The sequence below is a fragment of the Emydura macquarii genome, unplaced genomic scaffold (assembly GCF_026122565.2).
Source record: "Emydura macquarii macquarii isolate MOO-44397 ecotype Brisbane River unplaced genomic scaffold, CSIRO-AGI_Emac_v2 contig_2292, whole genome shotgun sequence".
Classification (NCBI taxonomy): Eukaryota; Metazoa; Chordata; order Testudines; family Chelidae; genus Emydura; species Emydura macquarii.
Genome location: NW_027132429.1, coordinates 1,446,481 through 1,466,659, shown reverse-complemented (window position 1 = coordinate 1,466,659; position 20,179 = coordinate 1,446,481). Strand labels below are relative to the sequence as shown.

The 20,179-nt window shown below is 62.5% G+C and overlaps 1 protein-coding gene across 1 annotated transcript in view; it reads left to right on the top strand.

Moving 5' to 3' along the window:
• The window catches only part of MAST1 (microtubule associated serine/threonine kinase 1), a 37,845-nt gene that overhangs the window by 9,691 nt on the left and 7,975 nt on the right, over window positions 1–20,179 (top strand). The window contains exons 3-18 of the mRNA XM_067560475.1: window positions 5,352–5,440; window positions 6,435–6,510; window positions 7,636–7,714; window positions 8,090–8,250; window positions 8,797–8,872; window positions 9,810–10,019; window positions 10,338–10,439; window positions 12,211–12,343; window positions 13,034–13,101; window positions 14,247–14,332; window positions 14,625–14,833; window positions 17,802–17,940; window positions 18,239–18,371; window positions 18,641–18,806; window positions 19,021–19,122; window positions 19,414–19,536. Of these exons, the coding sequence (XP_067416576.1) occupies window positions 5,352–5,440; window positions 6,435–6,510; window positions 7,636–7,714; window positions 8,090–8,250; window positions 8,797–8,872; window positions 9,810–10,019; window positions 10,338–10,439; window positions 12,211–12,343; window positions 13,034–13,101; window positions 14,247–14,332; window positions 14,625–14,833; window positions 17,802–17,940; window positions 18,239–18,371; window positions 18,641–18,806; window positions 19,021–19,122; window positions 19,414–19,536 (1,952 nt within the window). The remainder of the gene's footprint in view (window positions 1–5,351; window positions 5,441–6,434; window positions 6,511–7,635; window positions 7,715–8,089; window positions 8,251–8,796; window positions 8,873–9,809; window positions 10,020–10,337; window positions 10,440–12,210; window positions 12,344–13,033; window positions 13,102–14,246; window positions 14,333–14,624; window positions 14,834–17,801; window positions 17,941–18,238; window positions 18,372–18,640; window positions 18,807–19,020; window positions 19,123–19,413; window positions 19,537–20,179) is intronic.

Below are 20,179 nucleotides of genomic sequence, written 5' to 3'. Positions count from 1 at the left end.
CACACACCATAAATGTACACATGCATACACACATCATGGATGCACCCAGACAAACAATACATGCAAAACCACACAGCTTATATATGCACCACATACACACACCACATACAACCCTGTGTCTATACACACCGCCAGATATACCCCCATATATAGACACACACACCCCATATATACTGTCATGCACCCTGCCACATATACACACACCCTATATACACAAATATATACACATATAACATATGGACAACCGCACATACCACACAGTGCAACACACACATACCACAGATAAACACCATATTTGTTCCTTTTGGGGGGAGGCTCCACACACTCATACATACACACACACACACACACACACTCCAGTCACATAAATATAATGTAACACCCCCGATATACACACACAGACACATCGGAAACACACACACTCTCTAGTAACACCCACACAAACATTCTCCAGTCAGTAACACACACACACACACACACACACACGTCCACTCCGAGATGACAGCTCTGAAGTTCGGCAAAGGCCCCTTTGTGCCCTGCTCCCCCGACACCCGTCGCAGGCCAGGGCCACCCCCAGGCCTGAAATACGCTGGGGATGCAATTGTTTGTGTGTGTGGTACCCGGGTCATGTCATGTGTGTATGTCACTGCCCGGGGAATGTGTGTGTGTGTGTTCCTAGAGTGTATGTGCGTGCCTGCCTGTCTGTCTGGGGGAGTTGTGTGGCGTGTGTGTGTGTGATATGGGGTGTGTGTGAGTGACAAGGTGTGTTGCTGGAGTGTGTGTGTGTATCTAGCTCAGATCCCCTCCCCCATTGTCCCTCTGCCCCACACAGCATTTCCAGCTGCATCATTGCAGCCACACAGAGACCCCGAGACAGACAGACACGGAGCCACCCAGACACACACCCAGCCCCGCCCCCGGCCCAGCGCCGCCCCCCGCCCCCCCCGCCCAGCTCCTGCTCTCCGGCTTCTCGGCAGCCGCTCGCCGCGCTCCGCCCGGCTCCGCTCGGCTCGGCCCCATGGCGGCCCCGGGGGACCATGTCTGAGCCCCCGCGCCCGGCCCTGGCCGAGCTGCCGCGGCCCCGGAGCCTGGAGGGCCGCATGTTCCGCCGCACCAAGAGGTACCGCACCTGCCCCCGGCCGCCTCCCCCCACACCTTCCCCATCCCTCCCCCCGTCCGTCCGTCCTCCCCCTCCCCCACCCCTCCCCCCATCTCTCCCCCCTCACCCCTTCCCTCCCTCCGTCCTCCCAACCCCCCCATCTCTCCCCCATCCGTCCTACCCCTTCCCCTCCCTCCACCCCTTCCCCTCGTCCGTGCTCCCCCCATCATCCCTCCAGCCCCCCCGGCCGTCCTCCCCCCCTCCCATCATCCCTCCCCATCCCTCTGTTCTCCCTCCATCCCTGTCCCCCCCCCTCCATCGCACTCCCCTGCCCTGCCCCTGCCAGGTTTTTCCGCCCAGGGTTTGGGGTGTTTTTGCTGGGGCGGGGGGGGTGTTGGGGATCCAGCCTCATTTTGTGCCCCTCCCTCCTCCAGTGACCCACAGCGATGGGGGGCACTGATGGGGTTCAGGGCGGATGGGGGACAATGTCTTTGGAGTGGGGGAGGGTGGAGGCTGCTAGCTGGGGGGCCATGTTCAGAGATGGGGGCAGATTTGGGGTGGGGGGGTTCAGGTTCTTGGGGGGCATTCAGAGCTTGGGGGAGGCTGGAGTTCTGCTGGTGACGGGGGGGGGGCCGGCTCCTAGGGGAGGTTGCGGGGTGGGGGGGGGGATCAGCTGCCGCAGCCACGTCACAGTCAGGGACGCAGCTTCCCTGTATAGGGGGGTGAAGCTGGCGATGCGGGGGGAGGGATCGGGGATCAACGTGGGGGGGAGGGGGCAAATGGCGGGGACTTCAAGGCGCTGCATGTGCTGACAGCCTGGCTCCATCCCCTCCACAGCCCTCCCCCCTCCCTCCAACCCCCCCCCGTCCACACCCCTCATCCCTGTCCACACCCCTCCCCCTCCCTGTCCACACCCCTCCATCCTCTCTCCATACACACTCCTTCACCCCGCTCGCTCTCTCTCTCTGTCTCCATCCCACATTCTTGGCTCTTTCCCAGTAACACCCCAGATCCCCCCATCTCCTGCTCTCCAAGCTCTGCGCCCCTCTGGGGGGCACCCCCGGCTCTGGGCTATGACGCTTGTTCAGTATTTCCAGCCCCTGCCCCCTGGCACCTCCTGTCTTAGGGGCTGAGCACTGTGTGTGTGTGTGTGTGTGTCTGTGTGTGTGTGTGTGTGTCCGTGCATGTGCAAGGGGGGAATAGCTGCTGGTCCCTGGAGAGTGTGTGTGTGTGTTGTGCTGTACGATTGGCGTGTGATACTGTGTGTGGTGGGGGAAGGGCTGATACATACTTGCACACTCACGGACACACGTGCACTGACCCTGATGCACACGCTGACACGCTCGCACACGCACCGACACACACAGAGCCTTTGCTGGCGGGGCCCGTTCTGGTTGGGAGCAGCTGCACCGGCTTCCGTTGGGTTTAATGAGCCGCTCAGCCTGCTGCATCGCCATGGAGACAGATGGACAGCCAGAGCATCTTCAGGGAGACAGACAGACAGACAAGACATCGCCATGGAGACACAGACAGACAGAGAGGGCATTGCCATGGAGACAGGACATGGAGACAGGCAGACACCAGCTACACACCACTAGGACACAATACACACACACACAAACACGCCCCAAGCCACACTCACAGCCAGACACTGGCCCCCAGACACAACACACACATCCACGCACACTCAGTCACAAGAGCTACCCCCCTCCAGACGCCAACCCCCCACCCTGTCACACCTGCCGGTGCACACACCCTGCCAACCAGACAGGAGGCAAACACACAGCCGCACACGCGCAGAGACACCACAGATCTCGCTCGCCCCGGCTCCTGACAAACACAGACACCCGCACGGCCAAACACACTCAGACGCCGGCACGCACACGCTTGCACAACCCAGCCGCGACGGGAATCTGTGACCCCGAGGGCAGGCTGGGGGTCAGGATTGAGGGGGCTGGGATGGCGAGCGAAGGGGCAATGAGACGGATCTTGTTGTTAACGACCAGGCTGCTAATCACCAACCACGGATCGGATCGGCGGCTGATGGTTGTTCCAAGATGCCCCCTTGGCCCCAGGCTGGCCCTGAAGTCACCAGCCACGAGTGCCATGTGGGCCCTTCCGAGGGGGAGGGTTTCTGCCTGCTCCGGGCCCACACAGCACAGGGTTGGGTGGAGCAGGGCACAGGGACCAAGGGAGCTGAGGCCAGGGGGCCCAGGGGATGGGACAATCTAGGGCTTGGCAGTTGCTGCGTCATGGCCTAGACATGGCTCCCCTGCGCCAGAAATGGGCGAACATTGCCCCTGCAAAGAGCAGTGTAGGGTGTATGACACGTGGCTGAGGATGCTCGAGTGATCTGGACCCTGGGTGGGTACTTGGGCCTGAATCCGTCTGTGTCACAGCTGCGGGGAGCAGCCAGCCTTCCCATAATCCCCTGTTCTCCCTGATCCCTCCCCCTCGAAGGGGCATTGACTCTGAACCCTACTGACAGCCGGTTACATGCCAGCACTGTTAACTCTTTCACGACTGACCAGAGCAGAGAAGAAAGGAGAGTGAGCGGTGGGTGATTGGCACAGTTAGCTGGGCATGCTTTCATTTCAGGGATGTGGTGCAGGTGGGCCTTGGCTTAGGAGAACACAACTATTTTATTCTCCTCAGTCTGTCCCCCTGCTGTGCATCCGTTAAACAGCCCCCACCCCAGAGATGGCTGCATCTCAGCACTCGGCGAGGGGGTCCCTGTATAAACAGCCCCCGTGCCCCACCCCAGAGATGGCTGCATCTCAGCACTCGGTGAGGGGGTCCCTGTATAAACAGCCCCCGTGCCCCACCCCAGAGGTGGCTGCCTCTCAGCATGCGGCAAGGGGTCCCTGTATGCGTGGCGAGCGGGGTCGGACATATATCTGCCAGTGCAGTATCAGAGAGGCTCTGAGGAGGACTTTGCTACCTGCCCAGCCAATGGGCACCAGATCCCAGCAGCTAATAAATAATCCTCGGCGGGGCAGATAAATTATCCCAGAAGAGGCAGTGCCCAGAACCCTGTGGGGCCCAATGGGCCAAAGCTGATGGTGGAAGAGCAAACCGTCAGCAGCTGGCACTGAAAGACTGGTAGTGCCACAACGCCGCCGGTGCCCCCCTGCCCTCCCAGCTCCATTTCTGTTTATTGCACCTGATTTATCTCAGGGTTTATTTTGTTGGGGGGGGGGGGGGAGGAGGAGGGGTAGGTCAGGACTCCTGGGTTCCATTCCCAGCTCTGTCACTGACTCACTGCATGACCTTGGGTGAGTTATCTCACTCACCACCTCGGCAATGAGCCAGCTCTGGGGTGGAGCCTGGCCGCTGGGTAGGAGCTCCGAGTAAGGCAGGAGACAGCAGTAGAAAGTGAGTGATGGGGCTGGGTGGGGAATGTAGGGTGAGAGAATTTAGACAGGGCCCTGGGCCACCATATGGGGCTCAGGGGAGACATTCTGGAGCCTATTAATGACTGTGAGGGGTCACAGGGCATCAAAGCACAGCACAAGAGTAAGGGAATAGAACCCAGGAGTCCTGGCTCCCAGCCCCTCCCTGCTCTAACCACTAGGCCCCACTCAACAACAGATGTTGTTTTCATACCTTCCTGAAATTGAACTGAAGGCTATAATCTGTGGGAAGCCTGTCTAGTGGTTAGAGCAGGGAGGGGCTGGGATCCCGGCAGCCCTGGTCCTGAGGCCGGGCCCTGGCCATCTGCCCCAGGTGCCAGGTAGGGGGAATTTGGGCGAGGGGCAGCACAGACGTCCGTCACCTGGCGTCTGTCCCCGTCACTCTCCCGCTCCTGCCAGCCCCAGCTGCTCTCCATCAATTTTGTCCATCACCTGTCGGAAATGGCACAGGAACAAAATCCGGAGCCCAGAGGAGGGAACGGCTGGAAGGGGAGCTACGGCTTAGCATGGGGGCAGGGCTGGGAGCTAGGGCTCCTGGGTACTATCCCTGGCCCTGGGAGGGGAGTGGGGTCTAGGAGTTAGAGCTGGAGGCGGGGCTGGGAGCCAGGACTCCTGGGTTCTATCACCAGCACTGCGAGGGGAGCAGAGCTCAGGGTTTCTAGTCCTGGGCCGGAGGGAACACAGAAAAGCCCACAGGGGATCAGTCTCTTTAAATCCCCCTTGAGCCCCTGCTGGCTTTGGGACAGGGGTCAGAGCCCCATTTCCCCCCAGCCCCTGAGCCGGCCCACTGAATCCTGTCCCCCCGTCTCTCCTTCTCTCGTTCCCTCCCTTCTCCGCAGCTGCCGAACCAGTAACAGGAAGAGCCTGATCCTGACCAGCACGTCCCCGACTCTGCCGCGGCCTCACTCCCCTCTCCCGGGTCACATCGGTGAGTCCCCCCTGGCCCAGGAGGCTGGGTATCGCCGCCGCGCTGCTCGTAGCCAGAAGAGGGAGCTGTTGCCCGAGGCATCACGACCACGTCCCCCCTGGGGGGCAGCTCCCTTCCCTCGCTGGGCCAGCCCTGCCAGGCCCCCGCCAGGCCCAGCCCTTCCCCATCAGCTGATGGGGTGCGGCTGCTCAACTCTTCCAGCTCCGTCCCTGGAGCCTGTTGTCTGGCTGTCCATCCTGCCGTCTGGCTGTCCATCTATTCATTGATCACAGCACCCACCCATCCATTCATCAGTCTAGCCATCCATCCATCACTTCATTCATCCATCCATCCATCAGTCCATCCGTTCATGAGTCCATCCATCCATCCATCCGACCATCTGCCCATCCATCCATCACTTCATCCATCCATCCATCCATCAGTCCATCCGTTCATGAGTCCATCCATCCATCCATCCGATCATCTGTCCATCCATCCATCACTTCATTCATCCATCCATCCATCAGTCCATCCGTTCATGAGTCCATCCATCCATCCATCCGATCATCTGCCCATCCATCCATCACTTCATCCATCCATCTGCCCATCCATCCATCTGTCCATCTATTTATCCATTTGTCCATTCTTCTATCTGTCAGTCTATCCATCCACCCGTTTATCTGTCTATCTGCTAATACGTCTATCCATCCATTGACAGATTCTCCATCCATCCAGCTGCTTCTCATGCCCCCATCACCGCGCTCTCCAGACGCCAGCGCATCCAGGGTCCTTTGCCTGAGGTTCCTTTCCTCCTCTTGGGAGGCAGTGGGAACAGCAGCCAATGGCAATGCAGTCCACCCCCTGTGGCTCCGCCCCCTGTGGGAGGAGTCTTGGAGGAGGAGTGCCGCCAGAGGGGCAGCATGTGGTGTTGGTGGGTGCGGTGGGATACTATCTGCTGGGGGATGCCAACATGCTCTATGTCTGTCTGTCGTCCCCCGTTCCCTCTCCCCCACAGGCAGCAGCCCCCTGGACAGCCCGAGGAACTTCTCCCCCAACACACCCGCCCACTTCTCCTTCGCCTCCTCACGCAGGTAAGGGCTGCACCGCCCCCGGTCTCCAGAGCTGGGGCATGGAACGAGTTTACCAGGTCCCGGCCCAGTTCCCAGCGGACCTCACAATAAACAACTCTCCCTCCACAGCTCCCTGATGCGATCCTGCCTCGCCAGTAGCCTCAGCCCCGAGACCGGGGATTGAACTGGCTATGGAGACTGAGCCCTTGGCTCCAGATCTGGGGAGTGAACCCAGGAGTCCGGGCTCCCATTCCCCCATCCCTGGGCTAACCACTAGACCCCATTCCTCTCCCAGAGCCGGGGAGTGAACCCAGGAGTCCGGGCTCCCAGCCCCCCCTGCTCTAACCACTGGACACCACTCCCCTCCTAGACCCAGGACAGAACCTAGGAGTCCTGGCTCCCAACCGATCCCCTGGCCCATGCAGCCCTTGGGAATGTAGGAGGCCACAGCTGCCGCTCCCTATGCCCCATCTGCCCCCCTGCTCTAATTACAGCCCTGTCCACCCTCACCAAGAACCCGGGAGAAATGGCGCCATCTCCTCCTGGAGCAGCCGGGCACCATGGGGCTCACCCTGTCTGGCTGGGCCCTCTCTGGTCCCTGTCCTGGCATCCATCGGGTGAATCACCGGCGTGGTGGAAGGTGCCATTCCAGCCCCCGGGGCGTGAGGTCTCTGTCCCTTCGCACAGCGCCTTCCCCCTGTGCCCTGCCCTGTCCCAGGAAGGGTGTGTGAGCAGGACAGGAGCTGGGGGCCAGGACTCCTGGGTTCTCTCCCCGGCTCGGGGAGGGCAGTGGGGTCTAGAGATTAGAGATAGGGGGCTGGGAGCCTGGGTTCTATGTCTGGCTCTGCATGTGCTCCTTCCCCCGATGGGTAATTAACACCCCCCCTTTCCCAACGGCCCCGCATGTGACCCTCCAGCCCTTAGGAAACGCCCCAGGTCTTAGAGCAAGGGTCCCCGTGCAGCTGCTCTGGAGGGGCATTGCCTGCCACCGCTGGTCAGCCCGTTTCCCCTGTCCCCCATGCCTCTGGCCCTGGGGGCAACTGGCTCCAAGCGGCTGGGCTGGTGGGGCTGAGGCCCCCGCTGCTCTCCGGAGACCGGATCCCCGCCAGTCGGTTCCCCTCACGCTCCACTGTTTGCTCCCCTCAGGGCAGACGGGCGCCGCTGGTCTCTGGCTTCCCTCCCCTCCTCCGGATATGGAACCAACACACCCAGTTCCACGGTGTCGGTGAGTCTCCCCCTCCGAGGGGCGGGCAGGGCCGGCCGGCGCATCCACACAGCGCTGGCCCCCCGCGGTGCCCCCGTGTGGCACTAGGGAGCCCGTGCTGCAGGGAGCAGGGCGGGGGGTCGGCAGCAGGGGGCAGGGGCAGGTCGCAGTGCGGCACTAGGGGGACGGGGGATTCTCTTTCACTTCCTCCCCTAAGCGTTTGCATATCTGTGCGGCTGTTGACGACTTGGCATGCCCCACCCCAGAGGCGGCTGCACCTCCGTGCGAGCGAGGGATCCCTGTATAACAGCCCCCGCGCCCCACCCCAGAGGGGGCTGCATCTCAGCGCCAGGTGAGGGGTCCCTCTCTGACCCTCCTCTTTCTCTCCCGCCCTAGTCGTCCTGCTCCTCCCAGGAGCGGCTGCACCAGCTGCCCTACCAGCCCACCATGGACGAGCTGCATTTCCTCTCCAAGCACTTTGGCAGCACCGAGAGCATCACGGACGACGATGGGGGGCGCCGCTCCCCCGCCGTGCGCCCCCGGTCCCGGAGCCTCAGGTACTGCGGGAGCGGAGTGGACGCCCCCATCTCCTCCGGAATCTGCTTCTCCCAGTGTCTGTCCCCTTCCCCTGGGCCCCGGGGGCTGGGATCACACAGGAAACCTGCAGTGGAAATCTGGCTCCTGCAAGAAGCTCAACGGGGGGCGTCGTCCCCTGGCCATCAGTGCTGGTCCTCTGTGCCCCAGAGGTGGTCGCATCTCAGCGCTGGGCGAGGGATCCCTGCATAAACAGCCTCCGCGTCCCGCCCCAGAGGTGGTTGCATCTCAGTGCTGGGCGAGGGATCCCTGTATAAACAGCCTCCGCGTCCCGCCCCAGAGGTGGTCGCATCTCAGTGCTGGGCGAGGGATCCCTATATAAACAGCCTCCGCGTCCCGCCCCAGAGGTGGTTGCATCTCAGCGCTGGGCGAGGGATCCCTGTATAAACAGCCTCCGCGTCCCGCCCCAGAGGTGGTCGCATCTCAGCACTGGGCGGGTGGTTTCTGGGAGGGGAGGGGCAGGGAGATGTAACAGCGTGTGACCATCTCCCTCCCTCCCTGCTCTGCAGCCCGGGCCGGTCGCCCTCCTCCTACGACAATGAGATAGTGATGATGAATCATGTGTACAAGGAACGGTTCCCCAAGGTATGGCAGTGCTGGGTGCAGGCCCTGGGGGCAGCGCAGGGGACAAGGGCGCAGGGAGCAGGGGTGGGGACCCAGGGGCCTGGCAGAGTCCAGCGGGCAGGTGTCCAGGGGCACAGCAGGGGTGGGGACCCGGGGAGCAGGGAAGCCCCAGCCTGCACCCTGGTGTTGGATCGGCCAGTGGCTGACGTGGTCTGGCCGAGGTCCCTGCGGCACCTGTGGGGTGAAGCTCCCAGCTCTGGGTCTCTGAGCTGGGGGTTAGGGCAGGACACCGGGCACCCCATGGGGGGGTCACCTCGCTCGTTGGGACAGGCGGACGGGGACAGAGGACGGCCCGGTGATCAGTAGGTGATAGGCGGGGGGAGGTGTGGGGAGAGATGGATGGGGGGGATGTGGGGCTGGGTGGCTGGGAGGGTAGAGGGAAGGGGGGGCTGGACGGGGATAGAGGAGTGGGGGGGAGTGGGGAGTGGGAGGGGGCTGGACGTGGATAGGGAGGTGGGGGGTACCTCGCCCGGGCTAAGAAGGAGGGGTTGGGGGGGCAGCCGTCTCGCCGAGCCCTGCCGGGTTCCTTTGGGAAGGGAGCCCTCTAGTGGTGACTCATTGTACATCCGCTGCCTGCTCTGGGGGTCGATGGGGGGGATCCTGTCCCCCATTCCCCTCAGTGTCCCATTCACCCTGTGACCAAGGGACAGGAGTCTGGAGGCTCTGGCCCCGGTTCGGTTGAGACGGGCCAGGTGACACCCTGCCCGACTCCTGGGCTATATCTCTTCCTCTGGGAGGGAAGCGGTGTCTAGTGGTTAGAGCAGGGGGCTGGGGGCCAGGACTCCTGGTTCAGGGAGGGCAGTGGGGCTCCCTCTCGCAGTAGCCTGGTCTCTGGGGTAAATTCCCCCCACCCCCGTGCCAACTCAGGAGAGTCTCCCCACCCCCCCTCCCCGCCCAGGCCACGGCGCAGATGGAGGAGAAGCTGCAGGATTTCATCACGGCCTTCGAGCCGGACAGCGTGCTGCCCCTGGCCGACGGGGCGCTCAGCTTCATCCACCACCAGGTGATCGAGCTGGCCCGGGACTGCCTGGCCAAGGCCCGCGAGGGGCTCATCACCAGCGTCTACTTCTACGAGCTGCAGGAGAACATGGAGAAGCTGCTGCAGGACGTGAGTGGGGGGAGGGGCTGTGTGTGTGTGGGGGGGGGGTTTCCAGGGGGGTGTGGAGCAGGGGGGTGTGATGAAGACACTGGGGGGGTGTCATGGGAGCAGGGTGGAGGGTGATGGGGGTAGGACGGGGGGTCACAGGGATGCAATGGGAACAGGAGGGTCCTGGGAACTGGGTGGCAGTGGGGTGATAGGGAACATGATAAGTGGGGTCGGGTGTGGCGGGGGCAGTGGGGAGTGAAGGGGGCGGGGCAGGAGGGCCGGCTCTCTGGGGTGGGCACAGGCCGTGGGGCTGCCTCTCACCCCTCCCCTCGCCCCCAGGCCTACGAGCGCTCGGAGAGCCTGGAAGTCGCCTTCGTGACCCAGCTGGTGAAGAAGCTGCTGATCATCATCTCCCGCCCGGCGCGGCTCCTGGAGTGTCTGGTGAGAGCGGGCGGGGAGCACGGGGTGGGCAGCTGCCCCCCACTCTGCACCGCCCCGGCCTGGAGGCCAGGGCTGTCTCCTGGGAGAGCCAGCTCCCAGCCACGCTGGCCTGCAGCGTGAACATGGCAAAGCCACAGGCTGTCTGGCTTCGCTGCGCTAACCTGAATCTCACGCCACGCCCCAGCTCTACCCACTGGGCCCCGCTCCCCTGCCAGAGCTGGGCAGAGGACCCAGGAGTCCTGGCTCCCACCATTGCTCTGTAGCAAAGAGAATCTCCAACCGGCTGGCATAGCGTATCCATTGCCCCCCAGTGGTTGATCCACGGAGCAGATAACAGCCTACTACTGCTACCAGCTGCTCCGTTATCTCCCATGCTCGGAGGAGCGACTCCCTTTCCCAACCCTGGTGTGTTTGGCCCCGGAAGTGGGGTAGGGTGGGGGGGGGGCAATCGCTGCAGCTGGGGTTACTAGGGTCACAGCAGCAGAACCCAGGGTTCAGGCTCTTCTGCCCCCCGCCGCCCGACTGATGGGGGTGGAGGCCAAGGGGTGGCACCCACCTACAGGGTGGGGGGTATGTGAAACTGCTCAGCTCCTCCCCCACCCCCTTGCCCTTTGCCCACATCCTCTGTTTCCATTCTGTGCCTGCCCCCCAGCTCCCTCCCTCGCCCCCCATCCCTGCCCCTACCTCTTTGTCCCCCGCTCCATAGCCAACACCAAATCTAGCAGCCTGGACCACCCGGGCCAGGCCATCCAATGGCACCTAGCCTGTCGCCCGGACAACAAGATGCTGGCCAATCACTGGGCTGCTGTCTTGGCCCAATGGCAAGCAAGCTGGCAGCAGGGGGCGGCATGGCATTGGCCAAGGCAGGCTGCTTATGCGGCCTGTTGCTGTGGCAACAGCCATCACTGCCCAGGTGCTAGAGGGCTGTCATGGCAACAGAGACAGGCAGAAGCTGCCTCCAGCTGGGATCCCCCCTCCCATGGGGTGTGATGCTGGGGATAGGCCTGTGGGTAGCTCCTCTGCCCTGCACCCTGAGAGCCCTAGTGTCTAACCCCCTAATCAGTGTGTGACCCCCCCCCCCCCCCAACGCTTCACTCAGGGACGTGGGGCGGGAAGAGCCAGGAGGGTCTGGGGGTCTCTGGGACCGTGACAAAGGACACAGCTCTGTGTGTGTGTGTGAGAGAGACAGACAGACAGACAGTCCCGGCACTCCCTTGAGTGTACACAAGCACCCAAAATACACCCCCCCAACACTGTCCCACAAAGACACCTGAAACACAACTACACACTCCCACACGCCTGACACACACCCCCTACACACCTGAAACAGAGACACACCCCAGCACCCCCCCTCCAACACAACTCTGCACAAATGTCTGCGGGGAGTGACCTGAAACAGACACACCCACACCCCTAAAAAACACACAAACACCTAACACACACACACACAGATACAAAGTGACAAACATTCGCTGTGCCCCCTGCTGGCAGTCCCTAGCATCCCAGCAGGAACGGGTGGGTAGGCAGAGTCCCAGTGCCTGCCCCCCCCACCCTGCTTGCTGACCCAGGATGCCCCAGTAACCCTACAAGTTGGGGTGCTCCCACCCAGTATGCAGCTCTGTATTCGGGGGAACCCTCCCCAGTCCCCACTTTTGGACCCCAGGGGAGCTGTGGGGTGTCTCCCCAGCCCGCAGAGTCTCTATAATGGGGGGCGCCCCCTGCCACCTGCCTGGTAGTGACAGGGCTGGGCGGTCGTGCTCGTCTCCTGCAGGAGTTTAACCCCGAGGAGTTTTACCACCTGCTGGAGGTGGCCGAGGACCACGCCAAGGAGGGACACCTGGTGAAGACCGACATCCCGCGTTACATCATCAGCCAGCTGGGCCTCACCCGCGACCCCTTCACCGGTAACCCTGGGGGAGCGGGGGGGGAGACGGGCGTGGGGACCAGTGCCCTCTGCCGCCAGGCTGTGCTAGCGAGCGGGGGTGGGTGTGATTGCATGCGTGTTGGCGTGCACAAGTGTGTGTGATAGCAAGTGGGTATGTGACCGTGCGTGTTAGCATGCACGTGGGTGTGATTACGTGTGGGTGCGTGACTCTGGGTGTGTGTCTGTGATTGTATGTGGCTGTGTGATTGTGTGTGTTTGAGCATGGGTGTGTGACTGCATGTGTTAGTACACACGTGGGTGTGTCATTGCATGCTGGTGTGTGACTGCGTGAGTGTTAGCAGGCATACATGTGTGCTTGCATCTCTGTGACGGCACGTGTGGTAGGATTCACACGGGTGTGACTGCATGCCTGTGAGCATAGACGTGTGCAAGTCGACATGCATTTGTGCGACTGCATGCGTGTGTGTGAAACCACATGCGTGTGTGCATGCATGTATCTGGGTGTGGGCCTATATGCATGCGACTGCACACGTTAGCATGCACGTGTGTGTGTCTGCATCTCTCTGTAACCGGACGTGTGTATATATCCATGTGCGTATGTCCTTGTGTGTTGGTGTGATTGTGTATGTGTGTGTGTGGGGCCCTTGTATGTCAATCTCGTGCCCTTGGGGCTCCTGTGACCCCTCTGCTCCGTTGCTGTTTTTGCCAGACATGGTGCATCTGGAGGAATATGACAGTGGTGGATCTAACACGCCCGAGACAGACGAGTTCACAGAGGTAAGTGCCCTTGGGGCTGCGGATGGCACGCGGCCGTCAGGGCTCCAAGCCACGGGGAGGGGGGTGTCAGCAGCGTGTCAGGCCTGGGCCTGGTGCCCACAGCTCTGGATCTGCCCTGATAGTGCCATAATAAAGTGGGGGACTCGCCATTCCACTGCCCCCTACTGGAGGGGACTGGAACTGCCCTGCTATGTGTCAAAACCACCGCAGTGCCGGGAGAGCCCTGGTGTGAAATGCTGTAATGGGCCCCACCAGGTGGCAGTATGGCAAAGGGCTTGGGGGAGGTCCCTGCTGCCCCATCTGGGGCATGTTGTGAAGGCACAAATGCAGAGATACAGACGCACAACAGAGGCAACACAACCGCACGCCCGCACAGTCACACAACGCCCAGATGCACACACACTCCCAGGTGCACACACAGCCGCACACGTTTACGGAGAACTGCACCCAGACTGGTGTGCAACACAATCACACACAGATAGAGGGACACAGCCCCAGAAACTACACACACAACTCCCCCCCCAGAGAGAGACACACACCCCTCCCTGTCACACTCCCTCTGAGAAACAATCCCCTAAGCAACATAGTCCACCCCAGGCACACACAGACCAGCATGCAACAGCCCCACACATCTATAGGGACACAACCCCAGAAACAACCCACACAGCCCATCCTGGAGACACACATGCCTACATATCGCACACTCCCAGACAAACAACCCCAGGAACAACACAGCCCATCCTGCACACACTCCCCGCAGTCGCACAGCTCCAGAGGAACAACACCCCCGCTGAGACTCACAACTCCAGAAACACAATCCCCCCACGTACTACAACCCCAGAACAACACCCCCCAGAGAGAGAGAGACACACACACACACTACAACCCCAGACCCACCTCCCCTAGAGACACCCAGCCCCACAGCTACACACACAAATACAACTCCGTGCCCAGAGGCTAAGCTGAGGCCGCCCCGGCTGGTGGGAATGCCAGGCACCCAGTTGGGTGGGAGGGAGTGGGGTCTAGTGGTTAGAGCAGGGGGCTGGGAGCTGGTGGGGCCCAGGGGCTGACGTGGGGAGGGTAGATCTGTGGGGTGGGGACTTCCCCTTCCCCCCACCCTCAGTGATGCATGTGATTTATTCCAGGGCCGGGGAGCAGCCCTGAAACACAAGAAACCGCCCGGAGAAGGGGACTTTGAAACCATCAAACTCATTAGCAACGGGGCCTATGGGTGAGAGTGTTGGGGGGGCGACCCCCCTGACCCGGGACCCCTCCTGCACCCAGGGCCTGCACCCCTTGTGGGGGAAGGCAGGAGAGATCTGGCTCCTCCCCTCACAGCCCCACGGATCAGCCCCCAGCTGTGGGGCAGCAGTGAGGTTCAGTGGTTAGGGTGGGCGCGTGGCTGGGAGTCAGCCTGGGCGGGGCGTGATTAGAGTGGGCGGGGGGGGGGGAAGCTGGTGCCCGGACGCCTGGGTCCTCGCCCAGCGCCGGGGGTCGGGGCCGAGCGCTGCGCTGTGTTTCAGGGCCGTGTACCTGGTGCGGCACAAGGAGACCCGGCAGCGCTTCGCCATGAAGCGGATCAACAAGCAGAACCTGATCCTGCGGAACCAGATCCAACAGGCCTTCGTGGAGCGCGACATCCTCACCTTCGCCGAGAACCCCTTCGTGGTCAGCATGTTCTGCTCCTTCGAGACCAAGCGGCACCTCTGCATGGTCATGGAGTACGTGGAAGGTACGGGGGTGCAGTGCGCCCAGGGCTGGGGAGGGGACGTCAACGGCAGCCTGGAACCGGCTCCAGTGCCCATCCGGCACGGCCGCGGTGGGTGGGGCTGGCTAGCAGTGTGTTGTGTCACAACATGGCAGCGTTGTGTAGTGGTGGAGCTGGCTAGTAGTGTGTTGTGTCACAACAGGGCGGCGTTGTGTTGTGCGGTGGTGGGGCTGACTAGCAGTGTGTTGTCTCACAACAGGGCGGTGTTGTGTTGTGTAGTGAGGTGGTGGGGCTGGCTAGCAGTGTGTTGTCTCACAACAGGGCGGTGTTGTGTTGTGTAGTGAGGTGGTGGGGCTGGCTAGCAGTGTGTTGTCTCACAACAGGGCGGTGTTGTGTTGTGTAGTGAGGTGGTGGGGCTGGCTAGCAGTGTGTTGTGTCACAACATGGCGGTGTTGTGTAGTGGTGGAGCTGGCTAGTAGTGTGTTGTGTCACAACATGGTAGCATTGTGTAGTGAGGTGGTGGGGCTGGCTAACAGTGTGTTGTGTCACAACAGAGCGGCGTTGTGTTGTGCGGTGGTGGGGCTGACTAGCAGTGTGTTGTCTCACAACAGGGCGGCGTTGTGTTGTGAGGTGGTGGGGCTGACTAGCAGTGTGTTGTCTCACAACAGGGCGGTGTTGTGTTGTGTAGTGAGGTGGTGGGGCTGGCTAGCAGTGTGTTGTCTCACAACAGGGCGGTGTTGTGTTGTGTAGTGAGGTGGTGGGGCTGGCTAGCAGTGTGTTGTCTCACAACAGGGCGGTGTTGTGTTGTGCGGTGGTGGGGCTGACTAGCAGTGTGTTGTCTCACAACAGGGCGGTGTTGTGTTGTATAGTGAGGTGGTGGGGCTGGCTAGCAGTGTGTTGTCTCACAACAGGGTGGCGTTGTGTCGTGCTGGGCTGTCTCTGCACGCCGTGGTGCCATGCCGTACCGGCTGCAGTGCTGGGTTGTCCCGTCCCGGTGGCGCTGAGCTGTGCGGGGCTGGCACTGAAATGATGCATGGGGCGGGTGTGTTGTGAGGGGGTGACACCGGGCCACCACACCGCGGGTTTGCCTGGCGAAGGGCAGCTTCGCATCCCGGCAGGGCAGGGTTTGCGGCAGGGCTGCGCCGTGTTGTGACAAGGTGAAGGGGAGAAGTTGCCTCATGACAGGCCCGTGTGTATTGTGCCAGGGCAGAGTCGCATCAGGACAAGGCAATGCGGTGCCGTGACGGGCCGTGTTGTGCCATGACAGGCCGTGTTGTGCCGAGACGGGCCGTGTTGTGCCGTGACGGGCCATGTTGTGCCATGACAGGCCGTGTTGTGCCGAGACGGGCCGTGTTGTGCTGTGACGGGCCGTGTTGTGCCATGACAGGCCGTGACGGGCCATGACGGGCCGTGTTGTGCCGTGACGGGCCGTGTTCTGCCATGACGGGCCGTGTTGTGCCGTGACGGGCCGTGTTGTGCCATGACGGGCCATTTCCTTAAAGAAGTCTGGGTTGGAGGAATGGACTCTCAGTTGGACGGAGAGCTGGCTAGATCGCTGGGCTCACTGGGCAGTGATCAAGGCTCGATGTCTAGCTGGCAGCTGGTAACAAGCCGGATGCCCCAGGGGCTGGTTTTCTTCACCATCTTCATGAATGATCTGGAGGATGGGTGGATGCACCCTCAGCAAGTTCTCAGATGACACTAAGCTGGGGGAGTGGTAGATACGCTGGAGGGCAGGGATAGGATACAGAGCGACCTAGACACATTGCAGGATTGGGCCAAAAGAAACCTGATGGGGTTCAGCAAAGACAAGGGCAGAGTCCTGCACTTAGGACGGAAGAATCCCATGCACAGCTACAGACTGGGGACCGACGGGCCAGGCAGCAGTTCTGCAGAAAAGGACCTGGGGGTAACAGTGGATAAGAAGCTGGATATGAGTCAGCAGTGTGCCCTGGGTGCCAAGAAGGCTAATGGCATATTGGGCTGCATTAGTAGGAGCATTGCCTGCAGATCGCGGGAAGTGATTATTCCCCTCTATGTGGCACCGGTGAGGCCACATTTGGAGTATTATGTCCAGTTTTGGGCCCCCCACTACAGGAAGGATGTGGACAAGTTGGAGAGAGTCCAGGGGAGGGCAACGAAAAGGATGAGGGGGCTGGAGCACAGGACTGATGAGGGGAGGCTGAGGGAACTGGGCTTGTTCAGTCTACAGAAGAGAAGAATAAGGGGGGATTTGATAGCAGCCTTTCTCTCCCTGAAGGGGGGTTCCAGGGAGGATGGGGCTAGGCTGTTCTCAGTGGTGGCAGATGACAGAACATGGAGCAACGGTCTCGAGTTGCAGTGGGGCAGGTCTAGGTTGGACATTAGGAAAAGGTTTTTCCCGAGGGGGTGGTGAAGCACTGGGATGGGTTACCTGGGGAGGTGGTGGAATCTCCATCCTCAGAGGTTTTTAAGGCCCGGCTGGACACAGCCCTGGCGTGGATGATTTAGTCGGGTGGGTCCTGCTGTGAGCAGGGGCTGGGACTAGATACCTCCTGGGGACCCGCCCAACCCTCCTCTTCTAGAACCTACGATTCTCTGACGGGCTGTGTCCTGCCATGACGGGGCGGCATCGTAGCGTCACGGCCACGGGGCGGATTTGGGTGTGACGGGGGGACGCTCTCATGACGGGCCGGCGCCGTGCCATGGCCGTGCTGTTCTGTTGGGGCAGGGTGGCGGAGCGTCAGGACAGGCCCGGGGTGCATTTCGCTGGGCTGATGTGACAGGCCTGGCTGCTCATGCGTCCCGACTTGCCCCACAGCCTCCCGGCCCAGACATCCCACAGGGAGCCCCCCACATCCCCGGGGGCTTGTTTTAAGTACTTTGGGACTGGAAGCTGGGATTCCTGGAGGGTGTCTCGGGCTCGGGCTCAAGAGAGGGGAGCTCCCTGCTCTAGGGGTGCCAGGGGAACCCTCCCCCAGTATAAACAGCGTCTCCCTGGCTCACCCGGCAGGCGGGGACTGCGCCACGCTGCTGAAGAACATCGGGGCGCTGCCCGTGGAGCTGGCACGGATGTACTTCGCCGAGACCGTGCTGGCCCTGGAGTATCTGCACAACTACGGCATCGTGCACCGCGACCTCAAACCCGACAAGTATGGAGCCGGCGGGGCGGGGAGCAGGACGCCTGGGTTCTCTCCCCGGCTCTGGGAGGGGAGTGGGGTCTAGTGGGTAGAGCGGGAGGCAGGGTCCGGGGTTCTGTTCCCAAAGGAGGACAGCTTCTTCCATTGCTGTTTCGTCCCCTCCCTCCCTCAGCCCCACCTGGGGCCAATCAGGCCGGGGTTGGGGGGACCATGGGATGTGGCGATCCGGGGCCCAGGAGGGGGGTGGGGATCTCAGAATCCCCCCTCCCCATCCCGCGCTCTCAGGGGCTCCCCATCGCTGTCCCCCCAGCCTGCTCATCACCTCCATGGGGCACATCAAGCTGACGGACTTCGGCCTTTCCAAGATGGGGCTGATGAGCCTCACGACCAACCTGTACGAGGGTCACATCGAGAAGGACGCCCGGGAGTTCCTGGACAAGCAGGTGGGGCCACGGGGGCTGTGGGGGCAGGGCACGGGGGCTGTGGGGGCAGGGCATGGGGGCTGTGGGGGCAGGGAGGGACAAGAGCCATGGGGATGGAGTGCAGTGGGCAGGGCAGGGGGGTCTTGGGGGTGTGGCTGGGGGGCCATGGGGTAGGGGAGAAGGGGGCCCTGAAGGGGGATGGGGTGAGTCTGGGGGTTCAGGTGAGGGCTGACCGGTGGATATGGGGGGCTGGGGTTCCCCGCCGGGCTGACGGGCGCTGCCCCGGGCAGGTGTGCGGGACGCCCGAGTACATCGCGCCCGAGGTGATCCTGCGGCAGGGCTACGGGAAGCCGGTGGACTGGTGGGCCATGGGCATCGTCCTGTACGAGTTCCTGGTGGGCTGCGTGCCCTTCTTCGGGGACACCCCCGAGGAACTCTTCGGGCAGGTCATCAGCGGTAGGTGGGGGCAGAGAGGGTGGGGGGGGCACGGGCACCCTCGGGGCAGGCAAAGCTGGAGGGCAGGGTCATGGAGGAGTCTGTGGGAATTTGGGGGGAGGTTTCGGGGTGCGGGGAGTTGGGGGAGGGGTGGGGGGAGGTTTGGGGGTGGCGGTGGGGGACAGGGCTGAGTTTGGGGTCCTGGTCTGACCCGGCCCCCCTGCCCCGCTCTCAGACGACATCCTGTGGCCGGACGGGGAGGAGGCCCTGCCCGCAGACGCCCAGCACCTCATCTCCTGCCTCCTGCAGACCGACCCGCTCGTCCGCCTGGGGGCTGGTAAGACACCCCGAGGCAGGGGTGGGCTCGGGCTCCGGGGCCCCCCCCAACTCCTCCCTCTCCCGCACCCCACGGGGCCCAGCCGGGAGACGGGCACGCGGCCACGCCCGTCGCCCCAGGGACCTGCCGTAGTGGCGGGTCTCACTCCGCTAGTGCCCCAGCGTGCCCCCCCCCAGCCCTTGCGCGCCCCCCGTCTCTGATGCCCCAGAGCCTCCCCCCCACAACTCCAGTGCCCCGGTGCCCCGGCCCTGCCCCCTCCCTGACGCCCCTGGCGGGGGCTGGTCTCCGCAGGTGGTGCGTTCGAGGTCAAGCAGCACAGTTTCTTCAAGGAGCTGGACTGGACGGGGCTGCTGCGGCAGAAGGCCGAGTTCATCCCCCACCTGGAGTCGGAGGAGGACACCAGCTACTTTGACAGCAAGTGCCACCCCCCAGCCCTCCGTGGCCCCCTCTCCCCTCCCCCCCCCCCGTCACAGGCACTGCGTGGGGAGCCGCCATGGCCCGGGGCACGGCAGCCTGGGATCTGGAGCTCAGGGAACGGAGGCTCAGAGACCGTGTGTCTGGGGCCAGGGGCCTAGGGGGCTCCGGTTCTATCCCGGTGGCGGGAGGGCAGTGGTGTTAGTGGTTAGAGTGGGGCGGGGACTGGGGGCCAGGACTCCTGGGTTCTATCCTGGCACTGGGAGGGGAGTTTAGTGGTTAGAGCAGGGAGTCCTGGCCCCTATCCTGACACTGGGAGGGCAGTGGGGTCTAGTGGTTAGAGCAGAGGGGCTGGGAGCCAGGGCTCCTGGGTTCTCTCCTGATTCAGGCTGGGCAGGGTCAATCTTCCAGGCTGCCGCTGGGGGGCTCTGCATCCCATTTCTTCTAAAGGAGATCTGGGGGGGGGCTGGCGTTTCTCTGCCAAGCCGGTGACTAGTGACTGGGCAAGCTGCATGGCCACAGGCAGCATCACTGCCCTCTGGCTGGGGGCCGGGGGGACCTCGGTCTCCATAGCCTGGTCAGTCCCTAGTCCCTCTGGGGTGGCAAGGGGGCCCGTTAGTGCCAGATAGTGGTGGGGGGAGGA